The sequence below is a fragment of the Lagopus muta genome, chromosome 21, assembly GCF_023343835.1.
Source record: "Lagopus muta isolate bLagMut1 chromosome 21, bLagMut1 primary, whole genome shotgun sequence".
In the NCBI taxonomy this organism is placed as follows: domain Eukaryota; kingdom Metazoa; phylum Chordata; class Aves; order Galliformes; family Phasianidae; genus Lagopus; species Lagopus muta.
The window spans coordinates 3,767,379-3,786,616 of record NC_064453.1 but is presented as its reverse complement, the minus strand read 5'-3'; the positions used below and the strand labels follow the sequence as shown (position 1 = coordinate 3,786,616).

Genomic DNA, 19,238 nt, shown 5'->3' with positions numbered 1-19,238 from the left:
TAGCAAAAAAAAAAAAAGAAAAAAAAAATTCATAAAACTATAAAGAAAAAAGACAAAAAAAGACAAAGAGGGAGAATTCTAGCCTTTTGTAATATCCATATTGCACACTAGGACTATAAGCCATTGCTAGCTCATTTTGAATTTTAAATGTGTAATTTTTTTTTGTTTTGTTGTTGTTTTATTTTTTTCTTTCTGTGGGGGAGGGGGGAAATAAATGCTTGAACCACCAATGCTCTTTTTAATGTTTTATAAATATGTATGTGTATATATATAAATATAAAAATAATATGTATGCACATATATATGTGTGTGTGTATATATCTATATGTATATACATATATATAGATATATAGATATATATATAGGTTTTGAGACAAAAATGCAGAAAGTGAAAAAAAAAAAACCACCCTAAACAGGACGGTGTGCTCTGATTTACTTGAATCTGGTCTCTTCAGCACCTGCGTTATTAAGAACTGAATATTTTTCCACTTGAATTTAGTGCTATTAGAAATTTAATATATGTGTTTTATTTATTTGATTTTTTTTTTTTTTTTTTTTTTTTTTTTGCATGACTGATGCAAGGTTTGACATTTTCACTCAATAAAAACTGGAAAAAAAAAACAACCAAAGTTTCAAGTGATGGAGTTGTCTTCTTGACTGAGGAGGTGTTTTATTTTTTGGACAGCTGACACATCTCAGAGCAGTTCGGGTCTTCTAAAGCACAGCAGCCCTGGTGATGCCCCCACACCCCCTTAACAGCCACTTTTAGCACCAGCACTGCAGTGATAAGTGCAAAAAGAACAGAGTTCTCTTTTTATGGACTCTGGCCTCGAACTTTTTAAGCAGCCTTGCTGCAGTTCCATTTGAAACGTTCACCAGGGCAGTGATGGAGGCAATCAGTCACAGCATCACAGAATGGCCTGGGTTGAAAAGGAGCACAATGATCATCCAGTTCCAACCCCCTGCTGTGTGCAGGTCACCAACCAGCAGCCCAGGCTGCCCAGAGCCACATCCAGCCTGGCCTTGAATGCCTGCAGGGATGGGGCATCCACAGCCTCCTTGGGCAACCTGTTCCAGTGCCTCACCACCCTCTGGGGGAAAAACTTCCTCCTAATATCCAACCTAAACCTCCCCCGTCTCAGTTTAAAACCATTCCCCCCTCTTCCATCACTATCCACCCTCACTCCCCCTCCTGTTTTTACGCTCCCTTCAAGAACTGGAAGGCCACAATGAGGTCTCCCTGGAGGCTTCTCTTCTCCACACCAAACAATCCCAGTTCCCTCAAACTCTCCCCATAGCAGGAAATAGGCGATGCTTATGCCTCTGTGATTTGCTGATGGGGGATGTGAATTAGAGATGCAGCCGCTTGCGTTCTGACTTTTCCCTTCCCACCTCAGTCTGCAAACTGGGACCCAAGGTAGCACCATGCTTGTGGCACACACAGGAAACCTTACAGTGGCATCCAAAGCCCTCTAAATTTAGAGCTGTGTGATTATCACCCTATCAAAAGAGAATCAAGGGCCATCCTGTCTGCATGGAAGGCGTGGGACCAGTCATCTCACTGACAAGAACCAAAATGCAATGCTGAAGCCAGATATCGTGATGGAACTTCACAAGGCTACACAAAACTGTACACTACACATCCAAGATCTAAAAGGAAGCATTCCTTACCTGGCCCCTCTGTAGCTTCCTCCTGCTGCTGTCCCTTGCACGTGCCACGTGTTGGCAGAGAGAAGCGACTGCCGTTGAGGATGAGAAAGTCCTTTTCAGGGCAGATTTTGTCCTTTTCAGGGCAGATTTTGTCCTTCCATCCACACTGCCACAGCACTGCCTTGGAGCAGCCGAGCCAGCAGTCGTGAGTGCCAGCTGCAAAGGAACAACAGGTAAGATAAACCCTGGGTGCTCAGTGCAGTTTGTTCCCACCGTTCTACCTGAACAAACGCCAGGCCTGGGCGCTTCCTCACCAGCTCTGGAAACAGGCTTTCCCCACCTGCTCTATGAGGCAGATAGGCACGGGCAGCAGGTGCCAATTGACAAGGAGCTGAACAAGCTGTTTTGAGGAGGCAAGGAGCAGTGGCAAAGTTCTCGTTTTACCCAAAGAAAGCAAAGCAAACTCCTCCTGCTTTGCTCTTCCCCACAATGAAAGCAGCTGGGTGTCTGAGCCTGCTGCCCTCTGCCACCGGTCAGAGAACCCAGGAGCAGCACAGCAGAGCCTGCTGAGCCCCATGCACTGCCAGGAGCTGCCTCCTTATTAGCAGAGAGGATTAGACTGCTCTCTCTTTCAAAGCCCCCTGGTTGCTCTGCTGCAGCTCCCAGCCATCCTGTTTTCAGATGTCATTATCTGAACATGCTCCTAATCCGACCTCAGAGCAGAGGTTTGCTCTCTCTGGAGCTCTGCCCACAGCGCAGGGGATTTTTACATCACAGTCTATCTGAGGGGACATGACACGACTTACAGCTTGGAAGCTCCTGCTGGAACTTGCCTGCTCTCTGCAGAACTCTCACTGCACTTCATAAAAGAATGGCTAAAATCGAGGGAGAGGCAGCGAGTTGAACAAATCCAAGCCTCACTACTGCATCCCTTCCAAGGCCTCGCGATGGGTGATGCTGCAGCTCTGCATCCACTGCACTCAGAGCCTCCGGGAGGGAGGGCAGCAGACACCCAGCAAGGCATCTTGCTTTAAGGTCTGGACAACAATTGGGCACTGTTGCTGCTATTGTACACTGATTACATCAAGCCAATCCCTGTAACAGCATTTTTTGAGCACAGAACCCCACAGTTAACATGTATTCACAAAACTACGCTGCCTGTTTTACAGAGGCACAGGACATTGGCTTTTCAGCACATGGCAAGCAATAAGCAGCATCCACCAGCACAGGCACCCTCAGCAGGAATATCCCTCAGCACCAGCCCAGCCCAAATAGAGCCCTGCTTTCCCTTTCCATATGATTCATAAGACTTAAAACCAAAACAGGCAGCAAAAGTTCAACTACCTCAAACAAAGAAGCATTCCAAGTATTCTAGGACACAGAATGGGAGACCAGATGGTTCTGCTGCTGCTTCCCATCATCCTGTTTTTCAGATGTCATTAAACAAACCAGCCTTAGCACAGAGACCTGTCCTTGCTGAGCCACATGGGCCAATGCAGACAGAAATAAAGGCAACAGACTATCAGTGCTGGCCTGCAGTAGGGGTAATGGCCATCCTGGTGGCTCTGAAAGATGATCATCACAATTTGTCTAAGTACTTCTTACAGAGCCTAGCATGGATATTTATGTGGGTTACTAGGAAAACAGCACTTCGGGTTACACCTCTCCTTCTGTCCAGACCAACAAGGAATGGTTTCCATACTGCAGCAGGCACTCACTCCATTTGCAGCAATCTTTCTTACAAACTCATCAGCTCCAGACTGCGCTCCTCTTTAGCAGGCAGCCATCCCACAGGAGCTGTGAGCACAGGATGCCCAGCAGTCACCAGCAGGTGTGCAGAGCCACGAGTGCCACAGAAACTCCTCACAGCTTGCTCAGATGAGCACCAAGTGTGGAAAAGCAGGCCTGGCTGGGAGGATGGTTACTCTGGTAGCACAATGCCTCCTACACCCAGGCAGAAGGAAATTCTGAGTTCTGACGCTTACTGGTAGAGGAAAGGCAGCTGTTATGACGCACAACACATACTGGGCATAACTCAGAGCTTGCAAGGACTGAGGCTCAGCACCGGCTTCACACAGCATGCCGACTTCAAGAAAGGACAGGAGACTTGCTGGGGAAATAGGTCTGTTAAATAAGCCCATCTCCATACCTCTAGAGAATGAAATTTGGAATGGAATGGGATTTCAGCGTAGATGAGCAGCAGTCAGGGTCCCTGGCTATGAGTCTGCATTGGACATAATAACACATTCGAGGCCAGGCTGGATGTGGCTCCGGGCAGCCTGGTCTGGTGGCTGGCAACCCTGCACATAGCAGGGGGGTTGGAACTGGACGATCATTACGGTCTTTTTCAACCCAGGCCATTCTATGATTCTATAAATACAAAGCACAAACCCTTCCATAAAGTAAGCATTGGCACCAACAGCCCTGCTGCACAGTGCACACAGACCGCTCACAGCCCAGCTGAGTTCCACACACACTTCTGGGCTGGTGCAGTCAGGCACACTGCTTTACAAACACACAGTGCCATCCTGCAAGATCACTGCAAGGCCTTTCACAGAGGGAGCTCTGGAGGAAAGGGGAAGGAGAGAAGCTAAGCAGATCCCCCTCTTTCCCACTTGCATTCCATTGAAGACTGAAGCTGCTGCAACTTGACAGTAAAATCTCATTTCATTTCAATTGGAACATGAACTTTTAAGACCTCTCTGAAAGTCAACGAGCAGCTCGTACCCATCGCAAACAAAAAAGCATGCAGATCACCAAGAACTTTGGAGTTTCACATACGCACAAATAAAAGACTCCTGTCTCTCTCTCTACAAATCAGTGATAAACTTAAGTTTAATTTGAACAAATTGGGAAAGAGTGAGAGCACTCATGACTATGTGTATGCATTCTTGTACATGCCTATTTTCTGCAGGTTTGCATAGTACTCAAGAGGGGACAAGGGAAGCCCCTAGTCTGGGTGACAGCACACACCAACACGTGAAGGACCTGCAGAGCTGATGTTTATTGTGCCCGGTACAGTCATAAGCTGTGGGTATGCAATGCACTTCCAGAGTTTTTCCATGACCTTGCAAGATTTTTGTTTACTTTCTCTTTTGTCTCACTTATTGTGGGGAGAGAAAACAACAGGAGGGAGGATAAGGCAAGGTGGCAAGGTGGAGCTCGCTGGGCTCCTCACCTGGGTGCTCTGCAGATGGGAGCAGGGCTGTGTCCCCAGGCTGCAGCGTGCTCTGCCACCTCTGCTCCTCCTGTCCCCAAAGTGCCCCAGCCCCATCCTGGCTGAGGGGGTGGCCCATGGAGGCAGCTTCCCTCCTTCCTTTTGCTCTTTTTTGGCAGGGAAACTTTTAAACAAACAAATGAAGAAACACTGAGGATTTAAGTAAACAGACCAAGATTTATCTGACAGGCAGACTAAGGAGCCCGGCCTGCCCTCTTCCCTTCCCACAGGGCAGGGTTCTGTCTCGTGCTCCTGGTACCAACAGCCCTGAGCCCCTCTGTCGCCCACAGTCCTGTGCCCACTGCCTGCCTCCATCTCACCCTGAACCTGTGTCTGCTGCTGGGAAGGGCTGCTATCACCGTACAGCAAGGAACAAACGAAGCCATAGCAGCAGACAGGCAGGCACACAGAGATGAAACCTGCTGTTCATGCTGTACCAGGGCAGGAAGCACCAAACCATGCATCTGCATTGGAGGACGGCAGCAGTTTAACACACAGCCTTCTGTGCATGCACGCATCAGTTTGAAATGCTTTAAATGAAGCAAACTTGTTCAGAGGGATGGAGGAACATCCACACAACTTTAATTAAGTCAGTTACTTAGCTAGCTTATCAAAGTGAATGGATAAAGTTGGAAGCAGTCTGTGTCTGAAGTGTAGAGAGCAAAGGGGAAAAGCATGGGGCAAGAGGAGACAGGCAGGCATGGCAGCAGGCTGGAACCAGCAGCAGGAGGGCTGACAAACCAGACACACCAGGCAGATAAAGTGACTGAGAGATGGACAAGCAGGCTGGCAAAGGGAAAAATAGGCAACAAAGAAGCCAGTCGTAGTCCTGGATGCTCTGAATCAATCCTAACCAACCAGTCACCTCCTCACTCAGGAGGAACTGTCCTAGAGAAATGCAAGTGTTTAATCTAAAACAGAAAAACAGTGCAACCTCAACTGCCCCTCCACTCCTTGGGCATGTTCTTGCAGCTCACATCATAAAAGATCTCTCATAACTCGCACAAAAACAGAAGAGAAAAACCTGAAGGGTTAAATCCTTTAGTAGATGCAGAAAAGAGGGGCACACTGAGATGCTCCATGCTGCAAGTAACCCCTGAGCAGTCCTTGCAAAGCATCTGGGGAGATTTTTAGTCTGAAAGACACTTTACAAAAATAAATTATAATTGAGTTTAATAATCTTCCCCTTTCCAGAAAGGGCCTGACAGATGCTGCCTAGTGCTCACTTCTGCCCCATTTCAAATATTTTTACCTTATTAGGATGAAATATATTATTTTTCTAATGAAAGGGTTTTTTTTTTTTTTTCCAAAGAGCCGGTTTTCCTTTCGTCCAGCTGGTGCCTTTATTAGGTTAGTGCTTGCTCCCTTTTGAGGATGGGATTGTTTTTTTCCCTGAGCTGGGAGAGACCATGCCAGCCCCTGGATCCACAAGTGTGCAGCTCAGAGCCTCCAGTGCTCAGCAAGAGGAGGACCTGGACTCTCCCTGTATCCTTCCTGCTCCCCATGAATTCAATTAGGTACACTTCCACTATTTTATTTACTATTTTTTTTTCTGACAGCACAGGCAGTGGTAAGATCCAGACTTCCATCAATACAACAGATGGACGCAGCTCAAAAGGTGCCTTCAGAGCCTGACTCCTGAGGAAGCGTAATGATCTGGGAGATGTGAGGATGAAAGAGAAAATTAAGAAAGCTGGACATTCTCTCCTGTGCCCTCAGGTAAATAATTTCCTCCTTTTCACCTCCCAGCATTGCTTTATTTATGTTCTCAGCTCCTGGAGGCCAAGCTCCTTACAAGGTGTGCACTTGCAGTGGGGCAGAGCTCAAAGCCCAGACTGGAAGGCACTTAGCTCAAGCTTGGTATCAGGTTTTGGCATGCTGGGTCACCACCACATACAATTGGTGCTGTACACGAGGCTCCACCACACAGAAGGACCTTCCAAATCTTGACTTCAGTACAGCAGGGCTGCAACAAAAAGCTACCTGGCCTTGCTATCCAGCCCAGGTTTCTTCAGGTATCACACAGCCCTACCAAAGCCAAGGCAAAAGCAGCCTCTATTTCTGTAGCAAGCATTGCAAACAAGCAGCTAAGCAGACTGTTTTTTCCCTCAGCCCTACTCCAGGCAGCATCACAGCTTTCCCTCCTGCCCTGCTGCCACCTTGCAGTAAACCTCACACTAGAGTGAGGTACCCCTGGAAAAGCAGCCCATTCTCCCCCATTCACCCACTCCACCAAGGCCAAAAGCAAGAAAGAAAATGTTCAAAAACCACTTACCTGCTAGAAGTAGCTCAGCTCCACCACACAAAGACCACATCTAAAATGTCTGCCTCTAAACCCAGAGGGTGGTTCAGCTCATCACCCACAGCTGTGCAGTCCAGGCCATAGGAGACAGGCAACCAAAGAGAGTGGCTGCAGCTGGGTAGGGGGCTGCAATCACTGCACCACAGGGCACAGCCAATAAGGGCAGTTTGTGTCACCTGCAGGACCTAGAGTGAAATCTGCTTCCTGAAGTTGCTTTCTCTGCAGCTTTTATTTGTCACATCCCAGGACACAGCAGATAGTAATTTTGCCATCATCTGGGAAAACTGAGGCACACTGCAAGTAAAATATTCTGTAAAACGTTGGGCAGCAAACAGCAAGATCATGGGGGACCCTGCTGTCCATCCCTTCTGATCTCACACACTGCTAGGTTTCACCCTGGGCATCAAAATGCAATAAAGGAACTCTTGATTCTGACAAAGGTGCACATAGGGCCAACTGGTTACAGCTGGGGGTGAGGAGGGTTGGACAAAGAGGATCAGGAGCCGTGTCTCACTTAATCCTTTCCCACTTTGTCACATGTTTTGAGCTCCCCATGTTCTCTTGCAGCTATTGAAAGGGGGGGGTTTATATCCTCAAATTACTGGAAAGTGCCAGCCTGACATTATCCCCCCTAGGGGAGAACACAGGCTCAAAGGGCTTCACTGCTATGTGCTCAAATGACACTGTTCAGAAGAAGCTAGTTCTCTTCACTCTCTTCTCAGTTCCAAAAACCTATAGAAACCATGCAGTAAACCCACTGCACCCACCTACCCATGTTGTTACTTTTCTTTCTGTGCCAAAACCAAGGCTGGTTACACAGTCCTTGAGTAAGGCAGAGGGTGGGTGACTGCTTGTGCTGCCTTGTTGTGTGTGCAGAAAAAGGGCTGACTACCTGGTCACCTTTCAGGTAACGTGATGGCACTCTCAGTGTCTACTGTCTGGTGGGCTAAACATTTCACACAGCAGCTCATACAAGAAGCTTGTTTTTAGCAATAATAATAATAATAATCACAAGTTAGCAGTCAGTACGGTTCATCAAGACCAAAATACTTGCCCTGAAACTCCTGCTGTGCTGCTGAGAGACAAGAAAGGAGAGACTGAGGAGTGACACTCATGACTCCCAAAAATACCAGCTGCTAAGAAGGTCTGGTTTCTTCCAAATTCTATGCTGGAGGGTTAGGTCACTTCAACAGAGTACATAGGACCCCATCAGGAGGCTCAGAGATGGTTTTTTTTCAGCTGTGGACTACGAGGGAATTTGCTGGGACTTGTATCTGGTTGGGGAAAGGAAAAAACATGACCTATCCAGCTGGTAAAGGCTGTAAGAAGCAAAAGCTAAGAGAGTGAAAAGGGTAGATGAGGAAATCTACCTTTTATTCTGCAGAAATTTAATGGTAAATGGATTGAACACGGGTAACATGAAGGAAAAGGGGGAAAAAATGAACCCTCAGAGATGGTTGTATTGTAAACCTCGTAAGTCACTTTGCAAGGCACATACCTCAGCAACATATTTTCCACATTTCACCAACTGCTGTTGTCCAGGCACTTTCTATTTTCAAAACCTTCTATGTATATAAAATGTACACAGGCAGGACAATACTTTTTCATTACATCCTCGTGTTCAGTCGTGTTTTCTTTTCACAAGGATTCTTGGCTTGGAGAAATGAAAAGTGCCATCTCTTAATACAAATCTGTCCTTTTAAACACTTTCAAATTTGCCCTGTTTTAGCTAAATGTGACGTTCTTTGTGAACGTTAAACAGCAGAGACACACACACACACACACACACACACACTCACTCCTGGGGAAGATATTCGTCCATTTAAGGAATGAGAAATCATCACATCCAGCAGCAGGTCTAAATACAGTAATATGAAGGTTCCTTTCGCTCCCCCTGAGCAGGAAAATGTCACTGTGTACCAGACACCCAAATACTCAGGAATCAAGTAAATCCCTCTTTTTTAGGAGGGAGCCAAATACTTCTGTTGAACAAAGATGGGACTGCAGTAGCTGCAAGTGCTGGATGCCACTTCTTTCAATGGCTTCTGCACTGACATGGCAGGGCTCAGAGCAGTCACGGGACACGGCACCGCATTCTCTGCTGGCAGATAAGGCTGAGGGCCATGGGATATCTCACACACTGCCTTCAGCACCTCCTGCTGCTGGGGTGGAACGGAGTGCGGCGTTGCATTCTGCACCCTGCAGAGCCTCCTGCTGGGAGGAAGGGGACCAGAGGAGCTGCATTTTACTCACCCACGATCCACCATCTCACCCTCTGCAACAATGGAGGCAGCCTAGAATTACGGTACTGTCGCAGCTGTCTGCACTGAACTGTGTATTGCATTTCCACCATTCTCTGCGCTGCCTCCTGCTGACATAACCTAGGACTGGAGCAGCTAGAAAATAAACCAACCACCAAGAAAACATTTTATAAGGACTGCATTTCCATAACGCGCCCACTTTCCTCCCTTTGCCACCCTGTATATTTCTCCCCCCAAAAAAGAGCCACAGCAATCCAGTAACAGCCTGGTGTTAAATAGTGGTAACTCATATTTATTACAATTATATACAATCATATTTTATATTTGAAATCTATACATGATCACACGGACGAGCACGCTTGCTTAGTGAGGACAGTGAGACTCAGTTGTTACAAGAATTGCTCCGCTAAGAGGCTCTGATGCAGTGAGTAATATAATTGGACACCACCATTTTAACAGCTGAGAACACAATGCTGCAAATGAGAGGTTTCAAAATTCACCGTTTTGATTTGTATATAGCCCCAAAAAGGCAAAAAAAAATAATGGCTGGACTGGGCAAGAGGGCCTGTGGTGTACCTCAGAGCTGGAATTGTTCTCTCTCTTGTAAAGACTGCCTTGCTGAAGCAGGTGCCTGTCACTGGGTAGGTGCAGGTCTCAGCTGATCATTTAATATGGGTTTTCTCCTCACTTAGGGAGAAAAACAAGCTCAGAACCATTGCAAAGATTCAAAATTAACCACTTATTTCAGCATCTGATATCATCTCATTCAGGACAGCTATAAAAGATGTCAAAAACTGATGCTAGCTCCTTGTCTTTGGAGGAAGAAGGGGAGTAATTGCCATGAGTGGGGTCATCTTTTAAGACGTCCTTTTACAGGGGAGCAATCAGTAACAAAGCCACCTGTTCTCATGCATTTTACTGTGGCCCTGAAACCTGGACTTGGTCCCTAGCAAGAGGCCACTTTGATGAATGGAAGAGAGCACATGGGGTGGAAACAGTGTTCTTTGGACCCCACCAGAAATTTAGTGTTTTTAAACACTAGGTAGTTTCAGGAATTCGAGGCTTGGCATAAGGCTTGGAAGAAGGTGGCTGAGAATGAGATCTGGTGAGGAATTAAAATGTTATTTTTTTTGGCAATAGAATACCAATTAGCTTGAGAAATAAAATTGAGGGATATTGTGGGAAACAGCGAGAACTGTTTTGGGGATTATATGGGGATTAAAGGCTTGTGAAATCAAAGACTTCAGGGCAGACAGGTTTCTGAAACGGGATAGAGGGACTCCAGGACGTAGCAAAGAGGCTGACCACTTCAGGAGATGCTGGATGGTTTTGTAAGGGGACTTATTCTGTTGCTGTGGTGCATGGTAAGGCGATTGGTCTTCCAGCCTAGGCAGTGACCCCAGCTCATGGGGGGAAGGTGGGCCTGGGAGGGGAGAAGAAGCCACTGCAACGCTGCACAGCCATGTGGTGAAACGGCCCACCTTGTTCACCAGGCAATCACGACCCTGCTCAAGGTCAATCATGGAAGAATCACTGGAAGGGATGGTGGCACTCCACAAAATGGGAGAGCACCAGGGACAGTGCAGGAGGCTAGGGAAGATGTACAGCAGCATCAGCAGAAGCCAGGGTGCCTTAGTCAATCTCATTCTCATTGCTGGCCCCCTCAGGTCTTCGTAGCTTTTCCACCTGCTCATTAATTTGCCCATCCCCTCCTCTCCGGTCCTCAGTCTGGACACCCATACATTCCTCCTCATCCACGTGGCTCACGTCATCATCCTCATCGTCCTCTTCTTCTTCTTCATTCCTTTTGTTTTCCCTTTTCTCCTCCTCACCCTGCACCTCCATCCGCACTTGGCTCTTGACATCAATCACTGCCTTGCTGCCTTCCTCGGTGCTCAGCAGATGGCAGCTGACCTTCGAACCCTCAGGACTGTGGTTCTCCTTGACCGGTGAGGAGGTGGTAGACTCATTGCTGACAGGTGAGATGTCACTGCTGCTGTTGTGGTTGGCGACAACAGGGTTGGAAGGTGAGCTTGGCTTCACTGGGATCTGCCACGATGGGATCTTAGGAGCTGAAGGGGAGGGAGGAAACTGCCTCCTTAGGGGGGAGAAGGGAGGGAAGAAAAGGAAAGAAAGGGACTTTTATTAAAAACAGAGGGGTTGCCATTAGAGAGAATAGTATTTGTACTGGGGAAGCCATGTAAAACAGGACTGAAACTTCAATGAACAAGAACAAGGCCACTTCATTTCTTCAGCCAGAATCTCAAAGTGCTTTACAAGCAACCGGTAATTGAGTCAGAACTGATTTTGTTTGGCCAATTTCACAGAGTAAGTTAGCAGTCGGGAATGCTGCCTCTGGAAAGACATGGGTGTCCCTTATAAAACAATCACTAATTAATTGGAAAGGAAAATTCCCACTGGAGTAAGAAGTCAGAGAAATCTGCTCCTTGTGCCTCCGCCAAGAAATTTCACCACCTGGCTCTCGCTTCCACTGTGATACACAGCTATTGCATGCTGCCTTATTACAGTCCAGACTCTATCTCCTAGTCCCAGCACGCACTTTACTTGTTTGGGCCAGATCCTGGCTGCTGCAAACTGCCTTAGCTTCTCTGATTTGAATGGAGACATACTGACTTGCTCCAGCTGAGAATATGGCTGCACTGTCCTCAGTGAGTCCTCTCCAGGTGGACTTTAGGGATTTGACAGTGCCAAGCTAATGCCCATCTCTAAAAGGAGAATGTAAGTTCCAAAAAGGACAAATTTAAGTCCAGTAAGGAGTGGCAGTGCCCTCAGAAAGTGATCCATCATGAAGAGTAAAGCAGAAAAGCATGTCTGGTTTGGAACTCCCCATGCATCCTTGCTTTTGTATGTGCAAAGTGGGAGTATGAAAAGGTATCAGATTCGTGTCTGGGATGCTGTGTGGAGGGGATTCTCATGCCCCTCAGGTGAACTGGCTGTGCCATGGGTAAAAGCAAAGCAGACCGAAGTTGGTTACACTCTTACAATGAGTGCTTGTGCACAACAGAGTCCATTTTCATACGCTTAACTAGGAACAGAAGCTGCTCTCACCTCCCTCTTCTCACTGCCACCACCAGCCATGGAAGAACTCTGCTGATCTAGCCTCCATCTCCTGAGAGTGCAATAAGTGAACGTCTGCATTCAACCAGTATCATAAATGCAATCAACAAATTCATTCTGGAGTCTTTCTGGGCTGTGCTGCTGCTGCCTCCTCGCTGTAGAATCATTTGCCTTTTTTTTTTTTTTGGAAAGTGAACACCTAAAACAACTTTTATGCCTAAAGCTGCATAAAAAGAGTGATTTTTCCCTAATGCCAGCTCTCACCCTTGCCCACTCTGGAGAGCTGCTGCTTCTCTACTGCTGGCCATCAGTAGACAGCAGAAAGACTTTGTGCCAAGGATGCTTTGAGAAGACTTATTTGTATGAAGGAGGAAGTTAGGGAGTCATATCAAAGGGTCAACAGCTGATAAACACTGAGATCTGATCCCTCATCTTATAACTTATTCCATAGGTTGGCATTTGTATTACTATCATTTCAGACATCTATAGATAATAAGTCTATGCCTGAGTGAGCCAGTGGAGAAGAACGGGTTCTGCTGAAGTGTCATTTGACCTGGTTATCCCTAACCATGAACAGATCACACAAACTGCATCCACCTCTGGTTCTCTCTACAGCAGAACAGAGGTGGCCAGCTCAGATGCACTCAACCCCTCAAACCAGGTGGGAGGGAGGCATCCTCCCTGTTGGGAACGGCAGAGAATTTCTCAATCAAAAACAAAAAGGAAAAATCTTAGTAATTATTAATTACCCAGAGCACTCTGTGATTTAAGGCAAATTTGAAAAGCATTTTGAGACCTGCAAATAGAAAGTGATAGTGGAGTGGTATTATTAAAATAGCAATAACAGGATATAGAGCTAGTTCCTGCTGGAAATGCTTTTCCTCTCTATGATTGAGAGAATCCCAGAAAGCAACCCTTCCCCACACAATCATCTTCTATCAATATATTCCACCCATACCGGTTCAGGAGGAGTCCTTTTAATGAGTAGATCTCAGATTTCAATTCATTAATGTTCTGTGACTCCAGAATCCAGTTGGTGGAAGTTGTGGCCTATAACATAGAAAAAAAGATGCAAAGATCAAAGCACGAACCCAGAGATAGCTCAAAAATGTCACCTTTTTTCTATCTCATCTTCCCTCTCCTCCCATTTGGGAATCTCAAGTGCTAAGGATAAACTCTATCCTTTAAAATCTCAGATCAGAACAAAATAACTTCCGCAATGAAGAAGGACCTTAAAGGATCCCCACAACGATCAGAAATAATAACTGTTTCAATGCGCTTCAACAATTCAAATATTTGCTTTTAGTTTTGGGGACTAATTAATCTTGTTTCTAACAACCATTGCTGAAGCATCTCAAGAGGACCTTTTTTTTTTTTCCTGTAGAAGGCAGCCAGCACTACTGAGAATTCAGATGAAGCAAGCTCTGTGCAGCATGCTTTTCACCAGCATGTCAGACGAAGAAGGAAACACAAAGAAGTAAACCAAATTATCTGTCACTGACCTATGGAATGATTTCTAGAGCACTAGGATCCAGAAAGGCAGTGGGAGTTGCACCAAATCAGGCCCTTTCTCTTTTCTGTTACTACGCTTAGCTGAGGCAATAGATTCAAATATTACATATTAACAACTGGTTTAACACTCCTAGATCAGGAAATAAAGAGTCAATTACTTGCATTCGGTGGTGCTTAGAGGTGGACTGATAAATTATGCCTGAAAGCTCCAAAAACTTTCTGCACTGGATCTGAACAAACAGAGCTACACTTGAGTTACCAGATTGTATCTCCAGGAAGCAGCTGGACTAGGCACTGCCTCTCGGATATTTCAAAGCAATGAATGCAGTTTGGTGGGGAAAGATGATAAGTAACTCGTGGAAGCTGCTGTCAGCACTGCATCTGAACTGCTATGGGATATCAGGCAGAAATTAGAGTAAGGTAACAACAGAAGAGAACATGCTGCAGATAATACTTTCAGCATATATTTTTTTTTAACCCTTTTGGGAACTTGAAAAATGGGAACATCGTTCTGAAAGAGAGATCACATTACGACTACCCCCATCCAAACTGTACCAACTCCTGCCGTGGTGGGCTGAGCATGGGACCAGAGAACACTCCCTTCTAACACTTCCCACAGCAATTGCTGCTAAAAGCCAATAGGAATGAATGCATTTATGAGAGTTTCTCCAGAGGTAATCCTAGTAAATTCTCCGATGAAGGAAGCCAGGACTGGAATAGCAAAACCTCCTTCTTGCCAGCTCCTATGAGCTGCAGCCAGGACTGCTGGTTTCTCCTTCTACCCCATACTCACTACAGTCAGAATTCCCCCAGTGCTGGGCAGCCCTGAGCACCTCCACAGCCAGCACCCTGCACAGGGACTTGTGGGCTGCAAACCCAGCCTGTAGTGGCTGTGATATACACAGATGCGTTCCCTTGAGATTCACACTCCCAGCCCTCAGACAGCAAGAATCCAGGAGCCACTGTTCTGGCTCTCCAAGACCTTGAAAGCTACAGCAGCACGTTAACAAGGGAGTGATTTCCACTCACTGGCCTGCAAAGGACTCAAATTTCCAAAACACATATGGTGCCAGATGCCTAGGATTTAGAAATAAAATCTGACATCTGGGGCTTTTTAGCCAGTCTCTTTAAAAACAGTTGTAGAAAACTCAAGCCTCGAATTTTTATGTACGTTTTTTAATTACTTAAAGTCCCTCTTTTTAATTTTTTACAGCATGCCAGTAGGAGTTTGAAAAGCAGATATAAAAACTTACATTACAGCTGAGAAAACACAGCTTTTATTCTTTGGTTTGTGGGGTTGTCCAAGTTTGTCTTTGTACACATGAGGTTTAGATATCATAACAATGTGTGCTACCATTTCAGTGTGGGGGGTGGAAGGGGGGGCAGGAAAAACTTCTTTAAGACTTTCTAAACCACCAAGACTCTTATGCCCTTTTCCCTTCTTAAAGCTCAACATGTGGCCTTAATCTTAACACTTACGACCTGAAAACAGTTTTCCAATTTCCGGACTGGCTCCAGGCCACTGACAGGCCACAGTTCCCAAAGAAAATTGAAGTAGAGTGTTGTGACCATAAACTGACTTTCATGGTTGGGTTTACAGCTGTGCCACTGAGGGATTCCTACTGTACAGTGTGCACACCACATAGTCAGCTGTGGCCCACCAGTTACACGCCATCAAAGGGGTTGTATGAGATTAAAGAATAGGTACGGGGAGAAGTCAAGCACTCGTGCTACAGAGAGAAGATTACAAGGCATTATGCAAGAGATTTAATAGGAGAAAGAATAGTCTCTCCCTGTACTAAGAATACCGAAAGATTACTGGAACCTGAATAACCCCAAATTTAGGAGTGAAAGGAAGGTGCCATCTCTGCCTGACTGGTTTAAATCCATCCCAACTCACATCTAACCAGCACCTAATGGCTTACAGAATGCTTAGGCCGATAGCTGAAATTAGTTCAGAGACAAACAGAATTGTCTCATTGCCAGAAAGAAACTATTTTGGTTAAAATTGGTTACCTAAAAACACAGGTAAGGATACAAACCAGCTAGAACTAGTGCCTTTACTGCCAAAATAAACTGCCCATTTATTTCCATGAGAATTACAACAGATATAAGGAGTACTAACACTATTTGATAGGGCAAACTCTTAGCTACAAAACACTATTTTTCAACACAGACACACCATTAGCTATGCACTGCTGCCATTGTTGAACACAAGCGTGCATGCTGTGCTCTTAAAAATCTGCACTAGTAGAAATGACCACTCTTGCTACTGATGAACTGCACCATCCACCACCTCACTGTGTTCATGCCCACCATTCGATCTACACAAACTCTTGTTCAGCAAATGTTAATGAATGTCAATGGATGCATTTTTTTTTACATGGCGGAATTCAGCTACGCACCTTTGCTTCATACACACTTCCATGCCAGAAGCCATTCTGTCAGACTGCCTCTCTGCTGCCATCTGTCACACAGCAGCTAAACGTAACAGAATATTGGTGGGAAGGTTTAACCTCTACTGCCATCCCACCAACATCCACCTCTGACATCGTGGGCCAACACAATAAAACAGGAGGCATTACTTTTGGAGCAGCCCTCGTATTTCATTGGGTAGCCAGTTAGAATCCAGTGCTTTAAACAGACAACCTACGTTGATGTGAGATGCAAAGAAACTGGTGGGGGACGTTACAGATGAAGGCTGGATTGTGACCCTAATGAGTTGCTTTTCAGGAGGACACAAAAGAAGCCAGGTGTCTTCTAGGTAATGTTCTAAAAGTGAGGAACTGGAGGTGGATACCTTCGAAGCAGCCAGTTCTTGGGTGAGCTCCTGGATTTTCTGTTGTTGCTGGATGAGCATTTCTTGGACAGCTGCTAAAGTTGTCTGTAACTGAGTCACTGTGAGGGAAAAAGCAGGAGAGTGTTAAACTGAGATACACACACACACGTCCTTCCTGCTGTCTAACCACAAAGATGCCTCTATTTCTACTATATCTAATTTATCTATGCCCGCCTGCTCACTTTAATCCATATGATTTATCTGCACTACGGGTAATCTACCTGCACTGCATCTAACCTCCAGTATTTCTAGTTTATCTTTCCATTGTATAGATGTCTATAGCCCACAGTATATCCGTCCAAAACCTCTCCCTTCTAATTATATTGGTTTATGATTTGTACATCTCCCTGAACTTACACAATGTTTGTATCATTTATCTATCTCGGGCCTCACACAAGCAAACTCTGGGGCTAGCTCCAGCCTGGAACGAGGCTGGTCTCAGGACTGACCTCAGGGTAGCATGAGAAATGAAAGATGCTTATCTTCACACCCGCCACTAAAAAGTGCAATTAGCATCCTCCTGCTTTCAGCCCACCAGCTTTTTCACCCCGATACCTCTAGCAAACGCTACTGAAAATCACACTTCTTTTCCATCCCATCAACTGCATATTCTTTGTCTGTTTTTCCTTTTAATTCAAGAGAACACCCAGTGTTTCCCTCCTACACCACAGCAAATACTGATGAATGACTGCTAGACTCCAACTCCAGTTGCAGGAGAACTTTTTCTACTTTGGCACTTTATCCAAAGCTTCCAGGCAGTAAACAAGCTGATAAAATAAAATAAAATTAAAAACTCTATTGGTATGACAGGTAACAGCTAATCCAGACCATCATTAGGGCATCAGGTAATGAACAGGCATCCTATAGAGTCAATAACAGAGAAGGTGGCCAGGGTCAGGGAGGCACAGTAATTACAGACTCTCCTGACCCAGCGCTGGATTTTCAGATGGAAAGTGGGGGGAAAACACCAAAAAAAAAAAAAAAGCCCAGAAAACATCAGAGAAGCAGAAATTAAAAATGAACTTTACAGCCCTCCGAAAGGCTGTCATTTTATTCCCCTTATTAATATTCTGAGGTTGGGAGCCTTTCCGTAAAAACATAATTAATTGAGGCCGCGCCGACAGTAAACAAGCAATTTCAAATTAAACCGAAATGACGGCGGCTTCATTTGCAAATGTGAACAGATTCTCAGAGCAGATAAATGAAGTCACCACATAAAGTGGAGATGTAGGGAAAGAAGAGGGTGGGGGTCTTGGCAGAATGGAGGATACAGGGAGAAAGGCTTTGAGGGGTGAATTGATGGAGTCATTAATCTTTACCTGTCTGTGTCACGCTGCCACTCATCTCAGCAATGTTTGACTCAATCCTCTGAAGTTGTTTCCTATCTTCTTTGCCTCCCATGATGAGAGGGAGTAGGTATTTCTGCACGGAGCACATAGATTTTTTTAGGAAACAGGGATATGCAAAACAAATTTCTAATCCTTCTGAAACGACCTCAAAGCCCACTGTCCAAACCTCAGTCTTTATCACAGAGCCAGGGATCATTTATCCACACACCTGGCTGAAAGAAGAAATTCCTTCTAACGTAGGCATTAAGAGAAATTGCAGAAAAAAAGATATGAGTTTTTTGGTTGTATTTGGGGGTGCAGCTCATAACTCTGTTTCATGTCCCCTGGGACAACGACATCTAGAGAAAAAACACTGACATATAGGATACAATTTCAGATGTTATGCTTGCAAACATAAGGGTGTTAACAGTATTTGAGCTGTATCAACAAGGCAAATAATGCAGAAGTTGGACGAAGAAGGGAAAGGACCTGGAAAGGACAGAGGAAGCACGAGAGAGGGAACAAAAGTTGTTATGTTGGGAACTCTGGCATGGGAAGGTTAGAGTAGTGGAGGGGAAAGCAGAGATCTAGAGGAACAGAGAGGTGAAGAAAAAGGAGATGGAGCAAAGTTAAGAACAGTAAGAAAGAACTGAGGAATCTAAAGGGAGTGAGAAGGTAGCTACCATAGGAAGGGAGGCAGATCACACAGCCACGAAACCTACATCATTCTGCCCTTGCGGAGGACGGTTTTTGCCTAACAGGTCACAACTCCTACCACAGATCCTTCTGCCAGCACTATTCATAGGGATTGAATATGCACTCTAAGATGAGCACAGAAAGTACAACAAACAGCAGGTGAAAAGGAATGAGAGAAGAATGCTTTAGGACGTGGATACAACCCTACTGGCGTCTATCAATTCTTCCTCACCCTGGCTTTTGATGCGTGCACACACCCTGTAGGGGCATGCATTCAGAACTCTTTCTGAGACAGAGCTCATTATCCAAACTGACACGTGTGGGACAGCACTCTTTTACACTTAATAGCACTGGT

At 45.6% G+C, this 19,238-nt stretch overlaps 1 protein-coding gene across 1 annotated transcript in view; it reads right to left on the bottom strand.

The window, feature by feature from the left end:
* Nucleotides 1-9,706: 9,706 nt before the first annotated feature.
* The window catches only part of PEX14 (peroxisomal biogenesis factor 14), a 72,785-nt gene continuing 63,253 nt past the window's right edge, over nucleotides 9,707-19,238 (bottom strand). Inside the window, exons 6-9 of the mRNA XM_048967972.1 lie at nucleotides 18,179-18,281; nucleotides 16,821-16,918; nucleotides 13,467-13,558; nucleotides 9,707-11,528 (exon numbers count right to left, since the gene is read on the bottom strand). Of these exons, the coding sequence (XP_048823929.1) occupies nucleotides 11,063-11,528; nucleotides 13,467-13,558; nucleotides 16,821-16,918; nucleotides 18,179-18,281 (759 nt within the window). The 3' untranslated portion in view covers nucleotides 9,707-11,062. The remainder of the gene's footprint in view (nucleotides 11,529-13,466; nucleotides 13,559-16,820; nucleotides 16,919-18,178; nucleotides 18,282-19,238) is intronic.